Raw genomic sequence first — 26,506 nt, forward strand, 5'->3', positions numbered from 1 at the left:
TACAATTTTCAAAAAATTGACGGGAAGGACCTCTAAAACACTGGCTGCCAAGTTTCATATTTATCAGCCAGCACGGGCTTTGAGGTCAGCTAGTACATTTTTTACAAGAAGTTCCATCAGGTGATCAAACTGGATGATTTTTGAAATGTTATATTTCATTTTGCAAGCGTGATCTCTCTAAAGCAAATGCCTATTTTTCCTAATTGGAAATCTAGGTCTGCTTATTGCTTTAACCCATTTTATCCAGGAGTGGATGGTTAACGAGAGAGCTGGTATTGGAATAATTCATGAAGGTTTAGTTAGCAACAGAGATTTGAGATCCATGACTAAGAAATCAAATCCCACCCACCATCCAGGAACGCCTAATTAAGTGAAGTTTATTGATCATGTTCTTAATAAAATTCATTAAAATTGGGGTGAAAGATCACGGAGTTATTTATATTCTGATATTATCCAGTTGTGACCCACTACCTGTGGTAGATGGAAGATTAAAAATTATGGGCTGGGTTTAGGTTTGTGATTTAGGAAAGGAAAAATAAAACAGTATACAAAAAATCACCACATGGTTACAAAGCTGTACGTAAAGTTATATCAGAGGCAAATTGAACTAAATTAAATCCACTTTTGCACCAGAGATAAGATGGAATTCTTTTGCAACCAGGTTGGTTTTCCTCAGGGAACCTTCGAAGGGCAACCTTCGAAAGCTAATCAAGAAATGTATTAAGTTATGTCCAATAAAAAAGGTATCATCTTATTTTCTTTTCCATGTTTTATTTTGTTTGATTTCTATTGATAACCTCAGGGAACCAGAAATACAAGTTAATAGAAGAAATGAAATTTGACAAGATGAATACTACCACTTTGGCCTGTGTCTGTATGAAATACCAAATGGCCCAAAAAATAAATAAATGCTCAAGAAACCAGCCCTTCAGAATATGGACAAGTAACAAGGGGGAATCTCCATGTACCTAGCTTCTGTTCAAGTCTCAATGCATTTCTTACAACAGAATTCCCAATATATCCTTCTCCCATAACTCCCCTTCCAAGCTTTAAAATTAAAATGATATAATACCACCAATTGCCTCTCTCCACAACAAGGTTAGTTGAGTTAGGACAACTGTTCCCAAGTTCTAAGGGGAGGAGACCCCCACCAACCAACCAGGGGACCAGAGCAAATTTTGGGGGGGGCCCAGGCCCTCATGGCCCCACCTAGCTCTGCCACTACTCACAAGGAGCTGCAGTGGGAATCGGACCCAGTTCCCCAGGTTATCAGCTTACTGCACTACCCATTAGGCTCCTCCTCCAGTAGTCAGTACATTGATTTCTATTTAAGAAAAAGTATTACATTTTTTTGGAAGTATCTTTCATTATTAATTTATTGGGTTGTTATATTTTGGCAGTTCTGCATAAGAGAACCAGAGCTGATGATCAGAGACCCAGAACTGCTTGTGTGGGATGTAAAAGTGTTAAAAGGTGTCGGCATCCCAATGTCAATTTAGTGACTCACTCAGCTTTAGTCAGCTCTTTGGAGCAAGATACCAGTAAACAAGGCTTTTAAAGCACAGCCTGAACACACAAACTCATGGGCTCGCTTTTTACAGCACACTCTATATAAATATGTACAGAATTCCGAGACCAATGACGCCATTTTAAAAATTGTTACTGCTTCTAGGTATATCTCTAAACATTTTTCAAAGAATTATATGCATGACTGGTAATATAAACAGCAGAGCACAAAAGCTGTGTGCTCTCTAAGGAACATGCAAATAACAGTAATGCTAAAAGGACTGAGTAAGAAATTACATAATCCAGCGGCGAGGCAGGGCAAGGCAAAAAAAAAAAATCCTTCTGGCAGAGAAACAAGGAAGACCAATAATGAAACCACACCTAAAGTAACATCTAAATGCAGGCATAGTATCAACAATTCCAGTGAGGCTGGTGGAACAATTCTGGGGACCTGCCATCGTTTGCTACTCAAGGTTGGCTTCTACTAGGGTTTCTCCTGTCATCTTTCTCAAGGTTAATATTAATGCTGTCTGTTCCACTTACTAATTATGGTCATATTTCATAAGTTCACACAGATACTACACTAAGTCAACCAATGGTTTAAGCCCTGCTTCTTTGGCATTGGAAACATGCTTGTGCAATGCTGCAGTCTGCTAGGAAAAAGGGAAATGAAGCAGTGTCTGAGCATACTGTACTTTTCAAATGTACTGCAGGAGGAGCCTAATGGTTAGTGCAGCGGCCTGAGAACCAGGAAAACTGGGTTCGATTCCCACTGCAGCTCTTTGTGACCCTGGGCAAGTCACTTAAACCCTCCATTGCATCAGGTGCAAAATAAATACCTGCATATGATATGTAAACTGCTTTGATTGCAATGACAAAAGCGGTATATTGAATCCCACCACTTTCCCTAAGAGCTGCCCTCTTATTGGCCACATCTCCTTGTGCTTATTTCAAGGTTTTTCACAGGGGAGCTTCTCAGTATTATTTATATTGGTCTGAGCCATTCTGCACCCCCATAGTTAGTACGCTAGTGGTCAATTCCACCCAGTTCAGCATGAAACTTGTAGGTGCTCCGCAGTGTTCCTAAGGTACAATATAAAAATATAAATGTCGCTGGCAGGTTGGGTGGGTTGCTTATGACTGACCTTAGCTGCAGAACTTCTCAGTTCAGAAGCCACAACTGCACAGAAAATTACGAGCTCTATCATCCGATAAAGCAATACTTTAAGCCAAAGCCCACACCTGCATTGCAATAATAAAGCTGCTTTGGTTGAACCACAAAAAGGTGGTATATCAAATCCATAGCCCTTTATGAACTTAGCAAGAGAGTTGAATATATTATAATATTACTCTATATATGGGAACATATCTAATTTTTAATCTCTCTCGTTGTGCCTTGCCTTTTTACACTTGCTTTATGTCCTGCATAGAGGGGTGATGGCCATCTGTCAGGGTTTGCTCTTTCCCCTTCTATTCCTTTCCCTTTTAACTTGACTGTTATTTGAACCGGTGGTCTAGAAGTGAAAAGGTCTGTATGGATGGGTCATCCAGTTCTACCAAAGCCTACGCTGAAGCCTTGTTCGAAGACAAAAAAAACAAGCCTTACTTTTTATTCATTTTGTTTAATTGTATGGATTACTGAGCTATGCAAGGAGATGAATTATTATCTCATCAAAAGTAAAATGCATTGAACAAGGAATAGCTGTACTTTTCCAGTCTCAAGGAGACACTGTGGTCACATCACAATGACATCTCTCTCAAGAAGGAAATTGTATTGCAAAGTCTTATCAACAAGTGAAACACCAATGTCTGGCAGACCTCCCTCATCCAAGGAAAAGCAAATGACTTCAATCTGTTTACTGTAAATAGCTTTAGTGGAGATGGCAACCTGGATTGTCAACAGAACAGACTTCTTTTTACTGTTTGCTGTGCCCTGCCTAAATTAAACTTTAAAAAAAAAAACTGTCTGGAAAAGAACATTCAGTAGAGAAGCACATCCAATCCAGACAAAACATTTTACCTGCATTTCCCAGTCAAACCTTTTTAACAAATATAAACTTCAGGACCCCTGCCTTTCACTACCTATCAGTGCATTCTAGCACAAACATGTTAATGAATATAGATGCATTTATGGGATGTTTCCCAAGCGGATTTTCAGGTTTTCACAGCCAAGTATCTATATTACATTTTGCTTTTAGATCGTGCTAAACTATAACATGTTGCAGCTTTGTGTTTTAAGATGATATTTCAAATGAACACTTTTTCTTAGTTATATGGTTCGGAGAAATCAGGAGCAGAAAAAAATAAGGGCTTAGCAGGAACCCTGAAAATGGTGGTGGGAGGGGCGATCTGCCATAGTAGGGAAACCTCTTAATACAAAACATTCAGATGGGGTGTAAAGAGCCCATACCCTCCCTGGACTATGTGAAAGACTTAGCAGAGGAGAGGGGTTGGAGGGAAAATGAACAGAATGCTTTGACATGAGACTTAAAACAAAGAAGATCTGTGCTGGATTCCTGGATACAAATTGTAATTATTGGACAGACATGACCTGGAGAAGTTGTATTTACAACCAGAGCCCCTGTCCCCCTCCTTTTCTCTTCTTCATCCTAAGGAGCAAATCCATGCAACAGCAACATCTGGACTGAATTCAGAGCTGTGCAGGCTCCTTTCTAATGATCTCCTGCTGCAACATCAGAGTTCTCTGGTAGTTGTGAAGGAAGGACCAAGGTGCCTCAACTTCAGCCCCCACCCCCAAACCCCATTCCATCATAAATGGCAGCAAGTTGCAATAAGGCTGAGCAGTCATGGAGGGAAGTAGGTTAGGCCAAAGAGTAGTACATCAAAATGTCCTTGTTCTTCGTGGGGTCAAGCACAGAGGAAGTCTAAGGCAGAGGAAGGGGTAGTCAAATATAGTCCTAATATGTTAAAATGTTAAATTAATTATCTATTATATTTTTGATGTTTTTTCTTGAATGTAAGCCACATTGAACCTGAACTTATTCAGGATAATATGGGATACAAATGACGACATAATAGTAGAATAGGACATATGGAGGCATATTTTCAAAGCACTTTGGGAGGCTAAGTTCCATAGGTTTCTATGGAACTTTGGGAGGCTAAGTGCTTTGAAAATGAGCCTGATGGTCTTTATCTACCTTCTTTTCCTATGTAATCTGCCAACCACACTATGAAATCTATAAGCAACTGGATGAACTTTAAATTCATATAGATTATAGACTAAATCAAGCTCAACATGTGAGATAGAGCATTCCAGCCCTGGAGTGGAGGAGCGGCCTAGTGGTTAGGGTGGTGGACTTTGGTCCTGGGGAACTGAGGAACTGATTCCCACTTCAGGCACAGGCAGCTCCTTGTGACTCTGGGCAAGTCACTTAACCCTCCATTGCCCCATGTAAACCACATTGAGCCTGCCATGAGAGGGAAAGCATGGGGTACAAATGTAACAAACAAACAAACAAACAAACAAAAAAAAAAGATGTAGGCTATCATCATAGAGGTTGATCTTTTTCTAATTTATGCCTTCTGGTTCATGTGTCATCCATTTGATGGGAGCAGGATTATGTGCTGATGTGAATTTAACTTAACCAGTGACAACAGTAAGAATTTTGCTGAAGAGAAAACAGTGATGACAGCTTGAATTTTATGCCTTAGTGTGAGAGAAGGATGAAAGCCTAACAGTAACTTGAATAATATGCAAGGTTAATGAGAGAGAACTGTCTGAATGCCTGACTGAATGGAAAGGACAGACCAACTGCATTGTCTCCACAAGACCAGGAAATTGGGCAACTTTCATTTCCTGCATAGATTTCAGCTATTTCACTAACATACTCTAAATTCTACTATTTTTAGGCAATGACCACATTCAACTGTGCTGTGTTTGACAGTTCATTGAGGCGTTACAAGTACATTTCTCTGCACTTACATGAGTAAGTGCCACTTGTGTAACTTTCCATGTACACGAGGAGTCAATTGTGTAACCTTTTGCAAAGGTGGGTTAAAAGGCCAGAGAAATAAGCACAATTGCTCAGAGGACGTGTAAATGCTGATGGGAAAACTTTCTCAAATATAGGAGTTATTTCCATTGTAAAATGGGACATACATATTTTAAAAGTTTGCCCACATCACAGCCCGAGTAGGCCCCCTTGAAATACTAGCATGCTATGGACTTACAACAAATAGCTGGTTTCCTATAATTTTGCGACCCTCAAGAATGCCCATTTAACCCTTTCTACAAGAGTACATGCTGCCTACCTCTTTTAAAGTGACCTCCATAATGTATGTGTCTATTCAGCCCTTAAAGGTATAGATTATCCCCCAAATTCTATAAATGGTTTTCAAAACTGCAAGTGCAAATTAGAGCGTGCATCCCATTCATGCATGCAATTTAATTAACGAGCCAATCAGCGCCAATAAATGGGCACTAAATCCATTATTGGTGCCAACACCATTCTGAATTAACGCACGCATCTTGCAAGGCGGTATTCCATAAAAGCACACAACTGAAAGGGGCATGGGCAGGTCAGGGGGGCAATTCACCACAGATGCGTGCTCTATTCTAGAATTCGGGCAGGTTTGAGTTGGTGTAAATCCTCACGCCCAAAACTGGGTGTGGATCCCAGTGCAAAGTGCTATTCTAAAAACATCGCCCAGCTCGGAGCATTGTTTGTAGAATACTACTACTACTACAAATCATTTTCGGCAAACTCTTTGGTGCCCAAATTTGGATACCATTTACTGAAATCTAGTCCTAAATGTCTAGATGGGATGGTCAAACAGCAGCTATAACTTGAGCCTGCAGGGGGTACAGTGTGGCGTGTGCAGATTTGGCTTTTTCCATATGGAAACCACCAAGGGCTCCGTTTACTAAGCTGTGTTAGCATTTTTAATGCGCCTACAATTATCGAACCGTGTAAGCGCCTATAGGGATATTGTAGGCGCATACTCAGTTAACGTGCGTTAAAAATGTTAACATGCCTATAACGTGGCTTAGTAAACAGGGCCCCAAATTACAATGAAGATATCTGTAGATAAATCTCTTTGTGTAATCCAATACTGTCATCTTTTTTTACGCCTAGATATTATATAATAAAAGGCAGCAGAGCAAATTATAGAAAATAAAAATAATAAATCACGTCCAGTATGACTTCTGGCTTTTCAGGTTTTTCTGTAAGCTACCAACTGACCTCAGGCTGAACAGTTATGGACTGGGAATGAGGGTGTGAAAGTTAGCTGATGAGCACTAGTTTTCACTGAGCTAGCCAGTTATTTCAGAGCCAGCTAAATTTAGGAACATTTTTAATCTGACGCTAATAGCCTAGGCTGTGGTTGAAAATGCATTTAAACTTAGCTGGGTAGCATCTAAAATATCAGCTGTATAATTTAAAAAATATATAGTTTCCTGGGTTCTTTATGGGTTTTTTTTCCATTTGTTTTGGGGCAATTTCATCAACAGTGCACACTACTGCACAACAGTGCATCTATTGATAAATAGAGTGCATTATTGAGCACTAATATACATTGAGTAACAGTGTTCACTATTATGAAACAGTGCATGCTCCTGCACAACAGTGCATCTATTCATAAACTGTGCGCATCATTGAGCAACAGGATGCACTATTATTCAACAGTGCACACTACTGTAGACAGAATGCATTATTAAGCACTAGTACACACTGAGTAACAGGATGCAGAAAGAGCTATGAAAAGTCACAATCTGGGGTGGTTCACGATAGTGGCTGCAGATGGCTTGCCTTCTTTTCTTCTTTATTGCCTAATGAGGAAAGCTAAGAATTAGACCTACCCAGCTGAATCTTCTCAGCGTGGTCCTTGCACGTCATAAGGACTTTAACTGGGAACTCTTGTCAAGGTTCTGGAGCAGGAGGAAGAGAACCAACTGTGGTCACCTGGCCAACATGTCTCCTTGATCCTGGAAATGCACATAAGCTCTTCCCCTTTCCAATACTGCCAGGGACAGCAAATAAATTACTATTGGCATATGCATCACCAACAATACTACAGAGGTGAGTGGAGAGGAAGCAGGGAACCAGTTGCAAGCGCTTGCTTCAACTACCTTGGGGGAGTTGACATAGACAGGCTGAGGCAGTGCCCGATGGAGAACCCTTTTAGAAGCCCGATATCTTTGATTCTCCCTTCTGGTAAGGCCCTGCTGCCGGACACAATTTCTGTTCCAGATTTGTTTTTCTTCACACTTTGGGGGCCTAAAGCTCTGAGTTTAGAGTCACTCTGGGAGGCCATTTCCTTCATATCTGGGCTGATACTACAGCTGTTCACTCAAGTCTGCTATGCTCTCAGAACAACAGTCTTATGGGGTCAAAGTGGAAGAAATAAAGAGATGGAGCTCGGGAACAGGATATCGCTCACACACAGGCGTATGCAGTCGTGGTTAAATGACCTGTGTCTTTACAGTAGAAAGTAAAAGCACTTGAAAATGTGATTCATAAATGGAAGTTTAGGTTGATCACTTTCCCACATATTTAACTGCCTATATGTGGTTGGCACTATGGCAAATTGTCAACCTGTATTTAAACATGAATGGCTACAACCTGGCCACCTTGATGGGCAGCCTGGATAGACTGTGCATCATTTACTGTGTTATATAACCCGGTAGCCCAGGATATTCAATGCCTGAGCTGAATATTGACCTGCATACACACTTTTTTGAAATGAGAAATCTTTAGCTGCAACATGAGGTACAAAGCTTTACTCATGGATTTTCCTGTCATTTTGTTGAACAAAATGTGTTTTGACTTGACTACATTCAGGAATTACATTCCCTCCAACAAGAAATGTGTCACATTAACCAATAAAAAGTTATCACCTTATTTTTTCCTTCTGCTTATTGACTTTTAAACAAAAAGCTTGTATAATTATTTTTGCCCTATGTACTGTATTCCAAGAACCATCAAAACAGATATTGTGATTTTTTTTATCTTCCTTCTTAATTTATTTTTATACACAATTGTATTACAATAGGATACAATACATACAAGCAACTTTAGAAACAAGGAAGGCCTATCCTGGCTAAGTGTGTGTGTGTGTGTGTGGGGGGGGGGGGGGGGGGGGGAATAAAAGGGGCACAGTCCAAAAATGTCTCTTGCTCGTTTAAATCACTTTGAATATCGGGTCCATGGATTCTCTATTTTTACTAGTTATAAAACTGAAGTTGCAGTGTAGTGTTGCGATTAAAGAGGAACGCTCATTACCTGTTACCCTATTGAAGCATCAAGCTCATCCCTTAGCCCTTCCTCTGCTCACAGACTGCATAAACTCCTTTTGGAAGATGTATTTTCTACCCAGGCATCCTGATGGCATAACGCTAACTTGTTGGTATCCTTATAAATTAGTCTAGTCTCACATTTCCAGGGATTAAAATTCAAATATAGAGTGTTATAAACACCTCCTTCCTTTCATGAGGAATGGAGCATTTACACATCATAAATCTTCTGACAATTCATATGCATTTGTTTTTTCAATTAATGCAACCATTTATTGAAAAACATTATCAGAAGTTGGTCAGATCTACTATTTTCAACCTTATTTCAGGGACAGGATGACACCTTTTCAGTTGGAGGGGCCCAAACAAGTCAGTCCCACCTTCAAGCTCTTTAAATGCGGATGCTGTTGGTCAAAATATTGGTGAGGCCATGGTCCCAGTGGCCCATCCCATTCCACTGACTATGTCATTTTATTAATATGTTTTTTTTTTAAATACACGACAGAGGTCTCACAGCAGTACTTTTCAGTTGAATTCTACACAGACATTGACTTCATTACATAGTTGATAACTGGTCCAAAGCAATAGTGGACACAGTGCTAATAGAACATATCTTTGTAGCAATCCAGTGCAGTCTCCTCTCTCTTAATCACTCCATTTACCCCTAAACCAACCAGTGCAGCCTTTTGATTCTCCTCCTTTCACCCACAATCCTTCACCCTAACATCCTGAAACAGTCCTTTCTTCTCCCACTTCCCTTTCTATCTTCCTCAACCACTCTCCCTCCTTTCTCTCCTCTACAACCATTTCACACTCTGTTCTCGCCCCCTCCCCCACCACACACAAAGAGTCTTCGCTCCCCACTGAAGGGTCTCCCTATTTGGGGCTGAAAATGCTTCTGCTATCTTTCCTCCCCCTCTTGAGATGCTGAGCCCCCCTATTTGAGGAAATGCACTTGCCCTGGGGAGCAGGTTAAAGCCCTCAGAAATATTGCGTAATATACATGTGACAGTCATAAACAGGGTGAAAGGGGGTACTCACTTGCTGATGATCAGATCAGGTGCAAAATACAGCACATTTCCATTGGCTTGTTTGTAAGATCGCCAGCCGAGAGCAAACACCATCAGAAACATCCATGAGTACTGTAATAGGGTCATTTGGTCATCCAGGTGCAAATTTCTGAAACCTAGAAAATACAAGTTGTGTGGCAGCTGTGTTAGTCCATCTAGATACACAGTACTACAGGTCAGCAAGAAAGCTTCCATAAGAACATAAGAGTATCCATACTGGATCACACCAATAGTCCATCTAGCTCAGTATCCTGTTTCTAAACAGTGGCCAAGCCAGGTCACAAGTACCTGGCAGAAATCCAAATCATGGCAACACTTCATGCAGCTGCTTCCCCATGTCTGTCTCAATAACAGACTATGGACTTTTCCTCCAGGAACTTGTCCAAACCTTTTTTTTAAACCCAGATAAAAACAGCAACCAGAAAGACCCACACTGGGAATCAAATCCACATCCCCTGCATTGGTGGTCTGCAGCCCTAGCCCCTAGGCCACACACATACCTGGCAAAGAAGTGTTCAAGGAGGATAGTATACTGACCAAGTAAAAGCTGAAAAACTTCATCCAGACTATAATATGAATTTTTCCCTGAACAACTGGCAGCTGCTGAGAATGCATGCTGCTCCATCATGCTGACAAAAACACTATTCTCTTGATTTAAAATATCCTAGACTTTTCAAACACCTCTTAAAAGATTTAGGGCTGTACCAAATATTTGCATTTGATTCAGCACCAAATATTTTATTTATTTATGTTGGTTTTGCTCACACCTTATTCAGAAGTAGCTCAAGGTGAGTTACATTCAGGTACACTGGGTATTTCTCTGTCCCTGGAGGGCTCACAATCTAATTTTGTTCCTGAGGCAATGGAGGGTTACGTGACTTGCCCAAGATCACAAGGAACAGCAGCGGGATTTGAACCGGCCACCTCTGGATGTCAAGACTGGTGCTCTAACCACGCCTCCTCTTCTATTTGGCCGAGCAGTTATTTAAATTCAAATATGAATAGTGCTAAATCCTACTGACAAACACTTGATCTCTGATTTCACGTTGCTTCTTTTATTATTGCAATATAATCTACTTGGGTTTACCAAAACATCTAATAAAAAAATGCAAACAGTTCAAAATGTAGCTCTACGTCTAACCTTCTCTTTACATAAAACAGATAGAATTACTCCATGTTTTATTAAGATTCACTGCTTGCCTGTTGATGCGAGGATATTTTTTTTAAGTTGGGCTGTTTGCTATGGAAAGTGACATTTGGACGAGATCCACTATATATGATTAATCTTGTATGTTAGATACATTAACAAACCATGTATATAATTTTTGGAACTTGTTTTTAATTGTTCTTCTAAGTCCCAAAGGGTATCACCTCAACAAAGCTTTTTAATTGTTTGCTTTTCAAGTTGCAAAATTTTGGAAATTTCTACCTGTCAATCTTCAAAATATCTTTAAGAAAGGTCTGAAGACATTATTGTTTCAGATCTATGTGACAAAGAAATAATCCGATCTATGGTTTATGATTTATGGTTACCTTTTGTTTTTCCTTATTATTATTAGTATGTTATATTGTTTTTAAGGTTAAAGTATTTTTTGTATTATTATTATGGAAATTCCTAGACTACTGTGCTCTAGAATCTTATTGTAATCCACTGTGAACTATATTAATGAGAAACGGGGGCTATAAAAGAACTAACTGTAACTGTATTTGTTATAGTAAAGCTCAATGTCCATTATTCATGTGTGGCTGAATAATAAAATATGCTACTCAGTACCGCTCGAAAAAGATTACACTGAATTCTTGCCTGTAAGTATTCTCGTGAAAATACAGCTCTTATTAGAGTATTTTTATCTGGTCCGATCCCAAGGGTGCTTTTTATTCATTTAATACATTTTATACACCAATTAATCCTAAGCGGTTTACAGTTAAAAACATACATAATCCATATTACAAATCCACATATAAACACAATGTCAGACAGCTAGAATAATGTGCTGAGGGGGTCTTCTACTTAGGTGCACTGGCATTTTTAGCATGCGCTAAAAAAAGAAACAGGCATGCGCTAAACGCTAAAGACGCCCATAGGAATATATTGGTGTCTTTAGCATGCACCTATTTTTAACGCACTCTCGCCTAAGTAAAAGACCCCCTCAATCTCTAAACAATAAAACTCCATATCATCAAACAACTCAGTAGAGAAACCCAGAGAAAAAAAAGCATGTTGGCATGCTGGTCTGAGAGCTTACCACCAGCCATTCACCTAGCACTAAAGACCCATTTGGTAACCGGCCAGTAATGACCTACAGGCGCCAAACGGCACTTGGCGTGCATCCGTTCCATGCTCCCGTAAATAAAAAATATTTTTCGGACGTACGCTAAAAATGAAATTATCGCAAGAGCCACTATATTTTGGCGCATGTTGGGCGTGTGTAGACGCTTACACGGCTTAGTAAAAGGGCCCCTAAGGGGCTCACTGGACGGTATGCTATAAAGAGAAAACTATGGGATGGTATTAAGCCATTAGACTACAATGTTTAAAATCATGTATATTTTCATCGCTACACACATAGAATTTTTACATAACGAGGGATGCAATTTATTTTAAGTAAAAAGAAAAGAAAGAAATGGATACACCAGCTTGTACAGGCAACTCTGGAGTGGGAAACCCAAGCCACAGATTAAACCAGAGGATTTGCAGTGTGGGCTCTGCCACTGAGCCACAGGCTTTCCTTATCTCTTCTCCTAGGAGTCCTGTCTTTGATCTGCTTCTCTCAGTCCTGACTCATAATGTTTACAGTCTCAGCAAATTGTGCCATACAGTTCAAATGAATTTGCTTTAATGATTAACACGGCATCTTATCTAAGCAGATGGCTAAACATGATATGTTTCAAACAGACTGGCTCAGATTTTGCCTGCATAACACACTACCGCCCTCATTCTGTGACACGAGTGTCTAAATGTACATGCCATTCGCGTGCTCAGATTAAAAATATTAGCACTTGCATGTGTGATGTGACAGGTTCGAGCGCAAGTTATAGTTGGGCGCTAGATATTCAATAATCTTAGTGTGCAACTTGCATGCATGCAAATACAAGGGGGTGTTCACGCAGGCGGGGGAGCTCCCTCAATTACACGCACATGCTATAGAATAGTATCGTTTATGTGCCAAAGTGTATTTATGTCTGCCATATACGTGGACATGGCTTAAGCGGGCGCAGCCTAAATGTTGGCATTTAAATACTGTGGAATCTGGGTGCACAGCTGCCGTTAGAGAATTTGCACTTCACGTCCAGAATTGCCTCTGATGTGCTTATGTTGCATTCCTTTTCCAGGTTTCCTTGTTTCTTTTTGATTTGTTGCCATCGCTCTGCAAAGCCCTCTTCAAAATTTCCTCCTGGTCATTTTGCTTGAAGGTGTGCATTCCGAAGAGCAGAAACCAGGGAATGCAATGCTTCATCCGATTATGGCATAAAAATGAAATCTATTGAACTTAACTCCACACTTGAAATTTATAACACCTATGGAATTCGTTTGAACGGCGCTGGCATTTTCCATCTAATGCTTGCCCTGCAGTATATGCAGAATTCAAGAGTGCAAACATTAAAGGATTACCAGGCATGAGTTAAAAAAAAAAGGCCGACATATTGGCATTCATAGATTGCCTGATTTTTAAAGCTTAATCCCCCAGTTTTGATGGCATGGAGTTATAAGGGCTTCAGCAAACAACAAAAAAACAAAAACTCCAAGCCCTGTATTTCAGCGACACCCTTTAGCTGCAGTGAGATACGCCAATAGGCGTCATAGGACGATTACAGACGTCAGTGTTTTCACTGTTTTAAAAACTGCATGGCCCACCACAGCAACATGAGCCTCATGCAGAGTAATGATCTGCTCACATCTACATATACATCCCTTACAAACATGACCTAACAGAAATCACCAAAGAAATCAAACTCAGCCTGAAAATCATGAACTCATGGGCAAATGCATTTCAACTAAAACTTAACACAGAAAAAAAATACACACAGTCTCATCCTCTCATCCCAATATAACACGTACAAACCCACCAACATAACCATCCCAGACTACACCCTCCCTATCTCAAACAGCCTGAAAATTCTCAGAGTTACAATCTACCAAAACCTCACACTAGAAAGCCAAGTGAAGAGCCAAGTGAAAACTACAACGAAGAAAATGTTCTACTCAATGTGGAGACTCAAACTAGTGAAACCTTTTTTCCCCAAGGGAAATATTTCGCAACTTGGTACAATCCATGGTACAAAGCCACCTAGACTACTGCAATGGAATTTATGCGGGATGCAAAGAACAAATCATAAAGAAACTCCAAACTGCTCAAAATACAGCAGCCAGGCTTATATTTGGAAAAACGAGATTTGAAAGTGCCAAACCCCTACGAGAAAACCTGCACTGGCTCCCAAAGAATGTATTGTGTTCAAAACCTGCACCCTGGTTCATAAAATCATCTATGGAGAAGCCCTGGGATACATGACAGACCTCATTAACCTACTAACTAGAAACACATTAAGATCAACACGAACATACCTAAATCTCCATCACCCAAGCTGCAAAGGTCTCAAATACAAATCAACCTATGCATCCAGCTTCTCCTATATAAGCACACAACTATGGAACGCAATACCAAACGCCGTGAGAACAACATATGACCACTTGAACTTCCGGAAACTACCTCATGCTGTATTTGTTCAAACCGATATTGGCGATCGCCTCTACGGTACTATGTAAGCCACACTGAGCCTGCAAATAGGTGGGAAAATGTAGGATACAAATGTAACAAATAAATAAATAAATAAATACTTGCAGTGATATTTCGCTTATGTTCCTGAGAACTTTGTGTATGTCGAGCATACAGCATTTGTTCGATGAGCAATGCTGTAGACAGCAGCGGTTTAGTGGCTTAAACCCAGCAGGGTCCTCCCTTTTCAACAGGAACCTTAGAAATCAGTTCTGCACCTCCAAGGCTCTGGCATTCCAACATGATGCTTTCAGAAGTCCTTTACAATGCGTAATCGGCCAGCGGCGATCAGAGTTTTGCGGACCGTCGCTGGCATTAAACCCCGAAATTCAACACCGGACCACGTCTGGGTTTGAGGAGCCGGCTAAGTGCAATAGTCAGCACTTAACAGGCTATGAGTTACTGCATAAAAGATCGGACTGACTTTTATGTGGTCAACCTGGCCAGTTAAGTGCCAACTCCATCCCCAGATTGCCCCCAAAATAGCTGCTTTTTGTTTTTCAGTTTGGCAGTAACTGGTTATTTTCAGTGGTAGTAATCGGTTACATAGAGCTGAAAATGAGCTGTTAAGCCCTGAACAGGTGATTTAACCAACCAGGAACCATCTCTGGCTGTTTAAATTGCTTTGACTATTGACCCCAATGTATTCTAGTAAAACTAAAGTTTTTTAAACACTACTAGTGGATACAGAGGTTTTTTTTTTTAATTTGCTCATTAGTTTTTTTCTCCCCCACTTGGTACAGGGCAATTGTATAAAAGTTACCCATATTTGGGTGCTAACATGCAGGGTTCCCAGTGTGAATTCCTCAATGGCATCCGGGCACCCAGATTCCATTAAAGAATACACGCAAGTTTATTTATTTATTGGGATTTATTAACCGCCTTTACGAACAGATTCACTCAAGGCGGTGCACAGCAGGTGCAATTTAACATAAAACTTACAATTTTGTAAACAGCATAACAATAGTAAAATAACCAAGAATAAACAAATACAATAAAAGAGGTAAACTTGAAAAAAGTAAATTGAAACCTAATAATAGAACTACCGTAAATCAGTATTGAAAACACACACATTTAACAGCAGTGGAAAGTTGGCATTTGCACATCGACAATCTGGTGATACAGTTATACCATGCAAAAAGCAGGTGCAAATATTAGTGTGTAAATGTTGCACTTTAGCAGGTGACTTTAATCGAGGTTTCAGGATACCCTCAATATGCATGAGGTATATTTGATTTGCATGTAGTGCCTCCATTATATGCAAATGATTGTGAGTATCCTGGAAGCCTAACTGGCTGAGCGTATCCTGAGGACTGGTTTGAGATCCTCTGCTTAAAAAAAAAAAAAAAAAAAAAGGATTTTGCAATTCACTTTGCAGGCAAACACACGGAAAACTATTTGAGAGAGACGACTGCAGAGATCATAGTACCACATGACTAATTTGTTGCAAGCAAGAAATAGTTTTTCATTCACACAAGGTAAAATTTGGATGAAAAAAACCACCACCTCCATTACCTGGTATCGCCTTTGCCCATTTTACAGCAGCTATGACTTGCCGCCCTCCGAGCATGTTGAGAGTCGACATGATGCGCCACGTCGAGTCCGGTAGCGTGCTGTCGTAGCCAGAATACAACACCTCTGGCTCTATCACCTCCAGCAGAGATATCAGGGTGGGCGTTAATTGGGGCACCGCTGCGGGAACCATGGCCTTGTTCAGTTTATTATCAGGAGTCTCTCTTACTGCCGCCACGCTGACCTGCTGCTGCTGCTGCTGAACACCTTTGATTTTCTTTTTTGTTTTTCGGGCTAAGGAAAATATTTAGAAAACACAAGAATAAGTTAGGTGATGAAACAATATAATAATATTTGGTGCCAATGTGCTTGTTCTGCTGTTGCATGATTCATTACAGCCTGTACAGAAGGAAGATGTCAATTTCATGAAATTGAAAGAAAGAAACTGCAATCAATTCTGACTCAATGCAAATTTGTAGTGGTGGAGCAATGATCTCTTCCTCTTTCCCTTACTTTTGCAGTTTGTAGATTTGAAGCTAGAAATAAAACAGTCTTCCTGTATAGAATGTAACCTACTGAATGGAGCAGGACAGATAAATGTGAATCGACTGAGTATTCTTTAAGGGGTCCTTTTACTAAGGTGTGCTGAAAAGTGGCCTGTGCTGCTTTGGACGCGTGTATTGGATGTGCGCAGGTCCATTTTTCATCTCACCTGCAAAAAAAAGACCTTTTTTTGGCCGAAAATGGCTGTGCGGCAACATAAAAATTGTCGAGCGTCCATTTTGGGCCTGAGACTTTACCGCCACCCATTGACTTATCGGTAAGGTCTCACGCATTAACCGAGTGGTAATGGTCTACGCGCACAGAATCATGATTGACGCCCGGGTTCTGCTGTGCGCCGGAAAAGAAAAATTAGCCGGGCAGTAATTCCGAATTGACATGCGTTGGGTGCATGTAGGTGTCTACGCAGCTTAGTGAAAGGGCCCCTAAAAGACTAGAACACACTCCATGAAGTTACAAAGTGGCACGTTTAAAACAAATTAGGAGTATTTTTTTTTCATTCAACATACAGTTAAGCTCAGGAACTCACTGCTGGAGCAAGTGGTAAAGGTGGTTAACGTAGCTGGTAAAAAAAAAAAAAAGTTTGGACAGATTCCTGGAGGAAAATTCCATAAACCATTATTAAGGTAGTTCTGGGGTTAGTATCATGGAATAGTAAGCATAATTGCAGGATATTTAAGTCACCCTATTCAATGTTCCTTGGTAATGGAAGTTTCAATATTGATGAACATGGTCTGGTTTTTTTTTTGAGACATTGGCTAATTCACCTGCCAATCAGTAGTAGACTTGCTAAATCAAAACCTGTTATGCTACAAATCTCAGCATGTAAGACAGAAATGCTCAGAATGGTCTAACTCAAAATAAATAAATTCCATTAATATCAGAAAGGCCATGTTCACTGAGGGTTAGTTTAGACTGCCGATGCAAGTTGCAATTCCTTTCATTTAAACAGCTGATGATTTCTGCTCAGATGGCTGGAGGTTCAAGACACTAATCTGAAAATGTTGATTTACCACTACATGTCATGTTCCATCAGTGACCAGAAGCACGGCAAATCTGCTGACTCAAAACGTTGCCCATACACAGGCAGCCTTATTTACTCTCAAAGAAAAACATGATATTTTCTGGGAGGTGGGGGAAGAAGGACTGCCCCCTCGGCCTTCCCATCCAGCTACCTTGTTATTCTGCTGCAGCACTCATCATGCACAACAGTGCAATAAAAGCTGCTGAGATTTATCTATATAGCAGGGGGCTTAGCTGCTTTAAGGTCAGTCCATCTATTTGTCCCACCTTTTTACATCAGCTCACCCAAGTGAAGCCTGGACAGATGAAGCCTGAAGGAGGAGGGGAAAAAAAGTTCATGCATAACAGAAATAGTTTCAAATTAGTGAATCGTATATCACCATCACAGCAAAGTCCCAGTTCTGAGTTGTTACAAAGAAGGGTTTACTGCTATGCTTTGCTATTCTGGGGTTATCACTTTTCTATAATATTGGCTAGATCAAAGACACATCTAACAACCCACTAAACATTCCTTAGGATTACCAAAAGAAAAACACAAGCCTGGCTTTTGATAACATGTCTGGGCGTTGTTATATGAGCCTTCTCGTGGACTCTGCTTGGCAGTTGATCATTCCATCTAGGGGCAAGATGAGATCAATAAAATTCAGAAAAGTGGCCTGCTCCTTGTTTGGGGAGATCCATCCAGCTGAAATTACAGTTCAAAGTGACCTTGGATTTAGGAAGAGATCAAAGGTTCACGTATTTATGTCTTCATTGGATGCTGAGGAATAAGCCATTCTCTTCGGGAGGAGAAAGAATTGGGTGTGGAAAATGCTGGCTGAGTGTGGGTGTGTTGGAGGTGGGGGATTACTGTATCTAATTTAATTACTCATGTTTTAGATGACATGCTGTCTGTGTGTTATGCAGCATTTTGAATGTTTGTTGTAATCCAACAAGGACGCTTTTTCTGGATAGGACAACATATAAAATGAAATGAAAATTGAATGCTGTCATTCTATGCACTAAATTCTAACAGGTCCTTTTACTAAGGCGCGCTGAAAAATGGCCTGTGATAGTATAGACGTGGGTTTTGGGTGCGCGCAGATCCATTTTTCAGCACGCCTGTAAAAAATGCCTTTTTAAAAATTTTTGCTGAAAATGGACGTGTGGAAAAATAAAAATTGGCACTCGTCCATTTTGGGTCGAGACCTTACTGCCAGCCATTGATGTTAACCGTGCGGTCATCGCCTATACGTGTCATTGGAGTTACCGCCCAATTTTCACTGTGTGCCAGAAAATAAAATATATTTTCTGTCGCGCGTATAGCAGACACATGTAAAAAATGAAATTATTGCATGGGCCACGCGGTAACACCGAACTGGCGCACATTTAAAAGGGCCCCTCTAAATGATTTATTATCATTTTGTTTCCTTTTTTTACCTATGTGGTTCTGATGTTGAATTTATATCTTTCAATATTCCAACAATAGAGCAAAATGCCAAAAGTATTTTGTTCCTGTGTTGGGCCCTGAGAAAATTTCCTTACAGTAAATTTGCAATGGGAACTAATAAATAATAAAGACGGTTTTTATATATCATCTCAGCCCTTTGTTCAGGATGGTTTACAGCAAAGAGAATCCTCTAGCAACTCCAAAAATCAGCTACAATATAAAATGCTATTTTAAACAACTGGATACCAGAACTCAATCTATTTGAGATACTTAGAAAACAGATAAGAGTTGAAAAGCTTCCAAAATCTGATGTAATTTAGGTCACATCTCATTTCAACAGGCAAAAAGTTCCATAAACTAGGAGTTGCTGAACTAGAGTCGAAACCGGTTGAATAAAAAGCTCAAACTTGTTTGCACAGATCAATCAAGCCAAATCTAACCTTCATTAAAGATGTCATATAAAATGGACACTTTCCATATAATACACATAACATTTTTAATTCAATGCAGGCTTTTACTGGAAGCCAATGCAAATATTTCGAGTGGCGTAATTGTCAGATTTAGACTTATATAAAACAATCCTTGCAGTTGTATTTTGTAGAAGTTGGAACTGAGATAATAAATTTTTAGAACTATATAAGTACAAAAGCATTACAATAGTCTAAACACAACTTCATCTCACTTAAAATAAAATGGTCTTGATGGTGTACTAGTATTTCAGTGTTCAAGATAAAATGACAATTATAAAAAAAACAAACAACCCCTCCCCCCCCCCCCCACACACATACATTCTTGGGTTGGCCCTCTAGCTTCTCTTAACGTGGCAACAGAGGACTGGCAGGGCTCTGAGGTTCTGGGAAGAAAGAAAGGAAAAGAAGACAGAAACATGTACAGATTGAAACCCTGTTGGCAGACGAGCAGCCCTGGAAGTTTTAATGTATGAAATAATCCTTCACCCCAACAGCCAGAAAGCAAACAGCTTAGGGAAGAGATGATAACAATGATGCATGACCAACTCTCTCAATTTCAGGAAACACCTTAAAGCTTTCTTTCTCAGAAAATTCATCTCCGAGGAAATCAGGTAACCCTAGTCCAATTCCAGAGCTCATCCTCTCTTGAAATGCATTAACCGAGACAACACCTGTCAAACTGTATCAGTCATCTCTAAATGTAAGCCACTTTAAACCAATATTTTATTAGATAAGGTGGGCTAAAATGTTGTAATAAATAAAATAAATGATTTAAAAAGCAAGGTCAGCAGGACAAAATGTATTTCCATATTTTCTCTGCTTTAAAATATTCTACACTGAACCCCAGACTCTGAAGTATGTTACATTCCACACCTGAAAACACTGTATGCACTGACGTTTTTTTAATCAGAACGATACTGTCACTTCTTATTTAACTTGGGAGAAGAACTAGTGCTTTCTCAAACACTCTCTTTCAATAAAGCTCTGATCGTCAGGAAGTGTTATGAGCCTCTGCCAAAACACAGCCCAACTTGGCACAATTCTCAAGGGAAAAATTATGTAACACCTTGTTCAAATACTAAAGTCTAATACTGTTAAATATATTCTTTTTTTTTCTCGTCCCTTTGATTTGCAAACTTAACACAGGATCAGAAAAACCAACAGGGTCCAACTGGACAGGCCATCACATGAGTGAGATTTTTAAATATGCAGCAGACATGTTTTGAAGTTCCAACATCTCAACCAAGTACTTAATCTGTTTTCAAAGAAACTGCTTTAAGACACTATGGGGTCTTTTTACTAAGGTGCGCAGAAAAATGGCCTGCCCTGATGTAGGCGTGTACTGGATGCACGCAGGTCCATTTTCAGCGCGCCTGCAAAAAAAGGCCTTTTTGGGGGGGGGGGGGGGGGGGCGAAAATGGATGTGTGGCAAAATAAAAATTGGCACACATCCATTTTGGGCCCAAGACCTTACTGCTACCCACCAACTTAGCAGACAGGTCTCGCACATTAACCAGGTGGTAATTGTCAGCACGTATACTGTGATTAACCCCCAGTTAGCGAGAAGCGGTAGAAAATAAAAAAATATTTTCTGCCACACGTAAAAAATGGAATTACTGCTCGGGGCACACGGTAGTTCCAAATTGATGCGCGTTGGGCACGCCTTAGTAAAATCAAATGTCAAAAAAACTCCAACCATTTCAAAATGTCAGTGCATTGTGGAGAAATGGAAGGAAGAGTTCATTTGAAGTATTGTTTTCAGCTCACCCTGAGAAGACAGCAATGGAGATTTTTTTTTGGGTGGTGGTGGTGGGGAAGATAATGTATTTTTGAAGGGCTTAGGGTTCTTTGTGGGGAATGGAAAAGAGGAAAGGCTTTGATGGAGTAAACATGTTCTCCCATAAAGGTGTTCATGTAGGAAGGTCTAGCCCTGCTAAAACTACAATTGTTAAAGGAAATATGTATAGTTTCTAGGTCTTAAGTTACTGATTTATGCTGCACTGCTTAATAGGTGCAGTTCTCCATCACTTCACAGTTGATGCTAAATATCTGAATCCATTTTCCATTCACGAAGGAAGATTTACTTTAAATCTCTCAAATGATTAATTGGCTAATATACAATAGTGCCCACTGCTAATTGCCAGAGTGCCAAATTTGTTAAGGAGAAATGAAAATCGAGCTTTAGAATGAAATATTAACACTTAAGCTTCTGAGAAAAATGGCTCCTTATTCCAACTGCCGTCTATATTACTGCTAAGAACATCAGTTAGCAGCTGCTCCGTGTCTTTAGCATACCAATGAGCTGCAAGTAGTCTAACCGACTCCAGAAGGGGAAGGACCATCGAACCTAGACTTTTCAGGGTAAAGTCTTCCTTCAGGTAAACTGCTCCCAATTTTTGCACGCTTTAATGGTAGCAAATCATGTTTGTCAAACGTAGCCTGTCCAAAACTGTCAATCTGTTAAAGGCCTTGGTGGTCCAACCATCATTCTGAAAAGTCTACGAGGTCAACGTGATAAACCCTTTATGATACTGCAAACATTTCACATTAAACATCTATGCTATCCAATGCAAATGAGCATTAATACCATTATGTTGGCCAACTAGTTTGTGCTAGCACTGATGCAAGATACTATGCTCATGAACTAGAAGGTAAAGGCGAGTAAAATAGCTCATTTACTACCTTGTTATTACCTATTTACGCAGTGAAAAATAATGATGTTAAAATGTCAAAATCTAATGCAGATGCATTAATGCAAAACATTTGACAGGTCAGAAAGGGTTCAACTGTGTTATTGTCTTCATTAAGACACATACTTTCACATCTGCATTAACACGCCTTACTTGCCCCTCATTAACACTGACAGCGTGTACTTTAACACGTTAACCATCTTCCAAGATTACTTCTATCTTTAATCCAATGACACGGATTCGTGTTAGGCATGTATTGTATGATGCTGCTCTTAAATGTGGGGAAGTGGTGTCTGGCTTATACAGGGATTTTGGGGGTGGGGGAGGGGAACACATCCTTAGGGCACAGTTTGCAATTTTGATCACCAGAATCTGAAAAAAAACTCATTTCATGCAACTGATTTAGCTTGAGGTTTGGCAAAAGCTGCACAACTATAGCCATGTTTCTTGATATAATAAGAGTTCATATCTGAGGGAAGGACGACTTTGTCCATCTAAGTCAGACAAATGAATTAAGTTTTAATGTGAATGCATTCAAAATGGTGAAGAGCAAAATCATCTCACAGCGCAGCTCCAGGGAGGTCATAGTGAAAATTCAAGCATTCATCTGTTTTCTCCTTTACGATGAACATTTTGAACCACACTGTAAATCAACACAATCTGTATAATCATTTCAGGGTCCACCTACATTTGCAATTTAAGGCAAACCAACCTGACCTATAAAGAGGTAGATTTAATATCACCTGAAGCAAATCACAGTTTGAAAATAACAGGAGTCTGGAACATGCTTTCAGAGGAGTTTATAAATACAGCATTAAAGAGAAATCTAGTCAACTTGCTGAACATTTGGGGAATTGATGAATAGAGTGATATGCTTTACTGCTATTAAGTCGCCCTTGGCAATTGTGAAGCAAGCAGATGGATGAGCGTGCTCCTTCATACGAAAAACTGCGTAACTAGGTTACCAATCAAATGATATTCTCTCCTGCACCTTGTGTTCAGTAACTCAGGTGAGCAGCAGAACATGTGAAAAGGGCAGTATCAGGTTGTTTTTTTTTTTAAGTTTGAAAAATAATTACATTCCAAGAAGAATCAAGGAAATTTAATACTTTATTCTCCAGTTTTATATCTTCCATATCTAATTTTTGTGAGTGTTTTTTCGTTCTCTGCTTTCTTAAAGGCAGAATAGGTTTTCTTTTTGTTTGCAAATCCTTATTGCAAACAGACATCAGTTGCAAAAATACAGTGTTCAATCAAAACAGTATACGCAAAAAATTTGTAAAGCATATAAACTTCAGGCAGTGGTAACCGTTACATATCCTGACGGCTCCCCTTCCTCTCCGCTTTACTTTCATGCGTTGATCTTTCTTGGAATCTCATGTCAAGGCTGAAAGACCACTGTTAAAATATAAGTAGCGGTATACAGATATGCAACCATACAAAGTTGGCCTTGCATAGATTAAATATTTTAATTTGCGAACATCCTCTTTGCATTTCTCATTAAGGTTTAACCTACTAGAGAGGCCACTGAACAGCCATTGTGAACACACTGCTGCATTATCTTCTCGGGCCTCCATTAGCAAGGATAATGAGCCTGGGCGTCAGAATTAACCTGCAAAAAAGCGTCATCAGTGGAACGGAAAACAGCAACTGAGACTTCCTTGAACTGTGAGCAAAGTGCCGACGGCTTTTAAACAAACAGTTTAGGAAGCAAAATGCTGCCACAATATTTACACGAACAAATTGAAATTCTGTTAATATGCCTCAATACAATGTTTGACATCAACTTCTACATATTTCTTAACACTAATTAAATGCTGCTGAATTGGGGGAGGGGGGAGAAGAGACATTTCTTCCGCTTGTCTGGTGTCTTCTATATTGTTCTGGGGGAGAGGGAGGAGGTTAAGGACAATCATTTTTGTTTGGCACCAGGATTTAAAGTGTAGAAAATTAGCCAATCAGAAGCATGCATTTCACTCTAGACACAGTCAGGTTTACAGCTGTGAAGACTGATTCCAGCAGTACAATATCGATGTAAGTAAACTTACCACTACCGGCTGCTCTCCCCAAGCTCACAGTTTCCACACAAATCTGATACTCTGCCCCATGCTCTCTAATAAACCTCTTTCCTTCTCCTCTTTTTTTTTTTTTTAAGGTTGTGCTGGAAAAGAAGAGCTCCACAGGAAACTGGGGCGAGGCGAAGGGAGGGATAAAGTAAATTTGCACAGCACCAGAGACAGGGATCTGAAGATCTCCAAATATGATTTTGCAGACTCAAGCCACCCACAAAGCTCAAATGGGAACCAGCTGACCAACTGGACCAGGAGCAAATCACTCAGAACTAGAGGCTGAAAAGTGTGTCCATCCAACTGCTGGAGATAGAAAATACTGAGGAGCTGGACTAGATGCCACGAGATATGTCTCAGCTCAGTTTTCAGTTCTCTATCTCCACCTACTGGTTGATGGACACAACTATCCACAGGTTCTGGAACAGTGGGAAGCTATGTAATGGAAACATTTGTGTTTCCTACACAGCCAAAAGGATAAAGAAATGCAGTCTGAGACCAGGAAAATGTGGCAGGATATGTAAATATTTCCCATTGTTTTGGGTGAATAGGCGTCATTAAAAAGAATTTCCAAGCGCACCTGGATAAATCGCCCATACATGTTACATCTTATGAACTACGGACGGAACCTCTCTCTGGCCCAATTCACATACTATGGTGAGAATTAGCAGTAAGTTTGAGAGACTGAGATCATACTCCTCATACCCTGGCTTAGGAGTGAGGTTCATTACTGTCATGGTATTGCAAAAATAACCCTTATGGAGACATTGCCCCCTAAATGAGTAAATCCTTTTTTGAAGCACAGTGTTAAAGTTTGTGCTTCAAAAAGTCATTTACCTTATTTGGCTTTGAAGGGAAAACAGTCTTTAAACTTGATGACATCATCTGAACGGCAGCCAATGCTGCCTGAATGTACAGAGGGTGAGACACTAGGACATCGTACATGGCAGTTGGTGGTTATGTGTATACAACTTACGAAAAGGCCATTTTTAATGAACCAGAGACAGAAATGTAAGCAGAAATGTGTGAATTACCTTCCAGGTTCATTCCAGCCTGAAGACACTTCCGATAGCGGCAAGCCGGGCAATTTTTCCTCCGAATTTTGTCAATGATGCAGTCATTCCTCCCAGCACAGAGATAGTTGTGTTGCCCTGAGTATATAAATTAAACAGAAGCTAATGCAATTGTTGCAAAACAGTCCAAAGGTAACATCTTGGTTGGCACTGGCATTTTTCATATGATGTCTATGTGGGACAACACTTTACAAAACCAGAACACTGTACTAATGATTTTATAGTGAGAATAGTTAAAGGAAACTTTAAAACAATACAGGAACGCAAGACCTTTGAAGTCAAAATGATTAAATATTTTGACACCCACCAGACAGGACTTAACAAAGATCTGGGTTTTCTAGCCCATTACAAACCATGAAATTTCACTGCTTTGTCCCCTCTGATCACCACACATCTCCCTGACTCCCATCCTCTCAGCCCCCTCTGTTTCTCACCTAGCCCACCCCCCTCCCTCATCCTTTCAGACTGTCACTGAAATACTTTGATGTTTCACTTATATATGCTATTACTTATCAAAATTTGCTTATTTCTGATCTGACGAAGAAGGGCCACCTTCGAAAGCTAATCAAAAAATGTATTAAGTTAGTCCAATAAAAAAGGTATCATCTTATTTTCATTTCTATGTTTTATTTTATTCTATTTCTAATGATTGGCTTTAGAAGTGGACTAACACGGCTATCACATCTCTCTATTTCATTTTCAAAACAAAATATTTGACTTCTATTTAAATTCCTCATGCTTAGTCATTTTTATTTATATGGCTCTCAATTAGGGTTCGACTTATCATATGACATTGGCAACAGCTGAATCAAGATATACAATGGCTTATGATTTCTGAATTTGACTAAACCAATCACTTCAGTGAGACTGGCCTGGAAACAACCAATGCCCTGAAGTTAGTATGATAAAGAAATGTCACATCTTACTCAAAGTTTTAGTTTAATTCAATGTTTATTTTATTCTTGCAAAGTATACAAATACAATGTATAGGTTTACTCTGATATGTGGTACGAATGAGTATTCTTGCCTTCATAAATTATACAATCCTCAGTCCTAAGACGATAGTCCAAACCTTA

The 26,506-nt window shown here is 39.8% G+C and overlaps 1 protein-coding gene across 1 annotated transcript in view; it reads right to left on the reverse strand.

The window, feature by feature from the left end:
• The window catches only part of NR3C1 (nuclear receptor subfamily 3 group C member 1), a 168,716-nt gene that overhangs the window by 12,342 nt on the left and 129,868 nt on the right, over window positions 1-26,506 (reverse strand). Inside the window, 3 exon segments of the mRNA XM_030213244.1 lie at window positions 9,803-9,947; window positions 16,122-16,412; window positions 25,392-25,508. Of these exon segments, the coding sequence (XP_030069104.1) occupies window positions 9,803-9,947; window positions 16,122-16,412; window positions 25,392-25,508 (553 nt within the window).

This window comes from Microcaecilia unicolor, chromosome 8 (genome assembly GCF_901765095.1).
Source record: "Microcaecilia unicolor chromosome 8, aMicUni1.1, whole genome shotgun sequence".
NCBI lineage: Eukaryota > Metazoa > Chordata > Amphibia > Gymnophiona > Siphonopidae > Microcaecilia > Microcaecilia unicolor.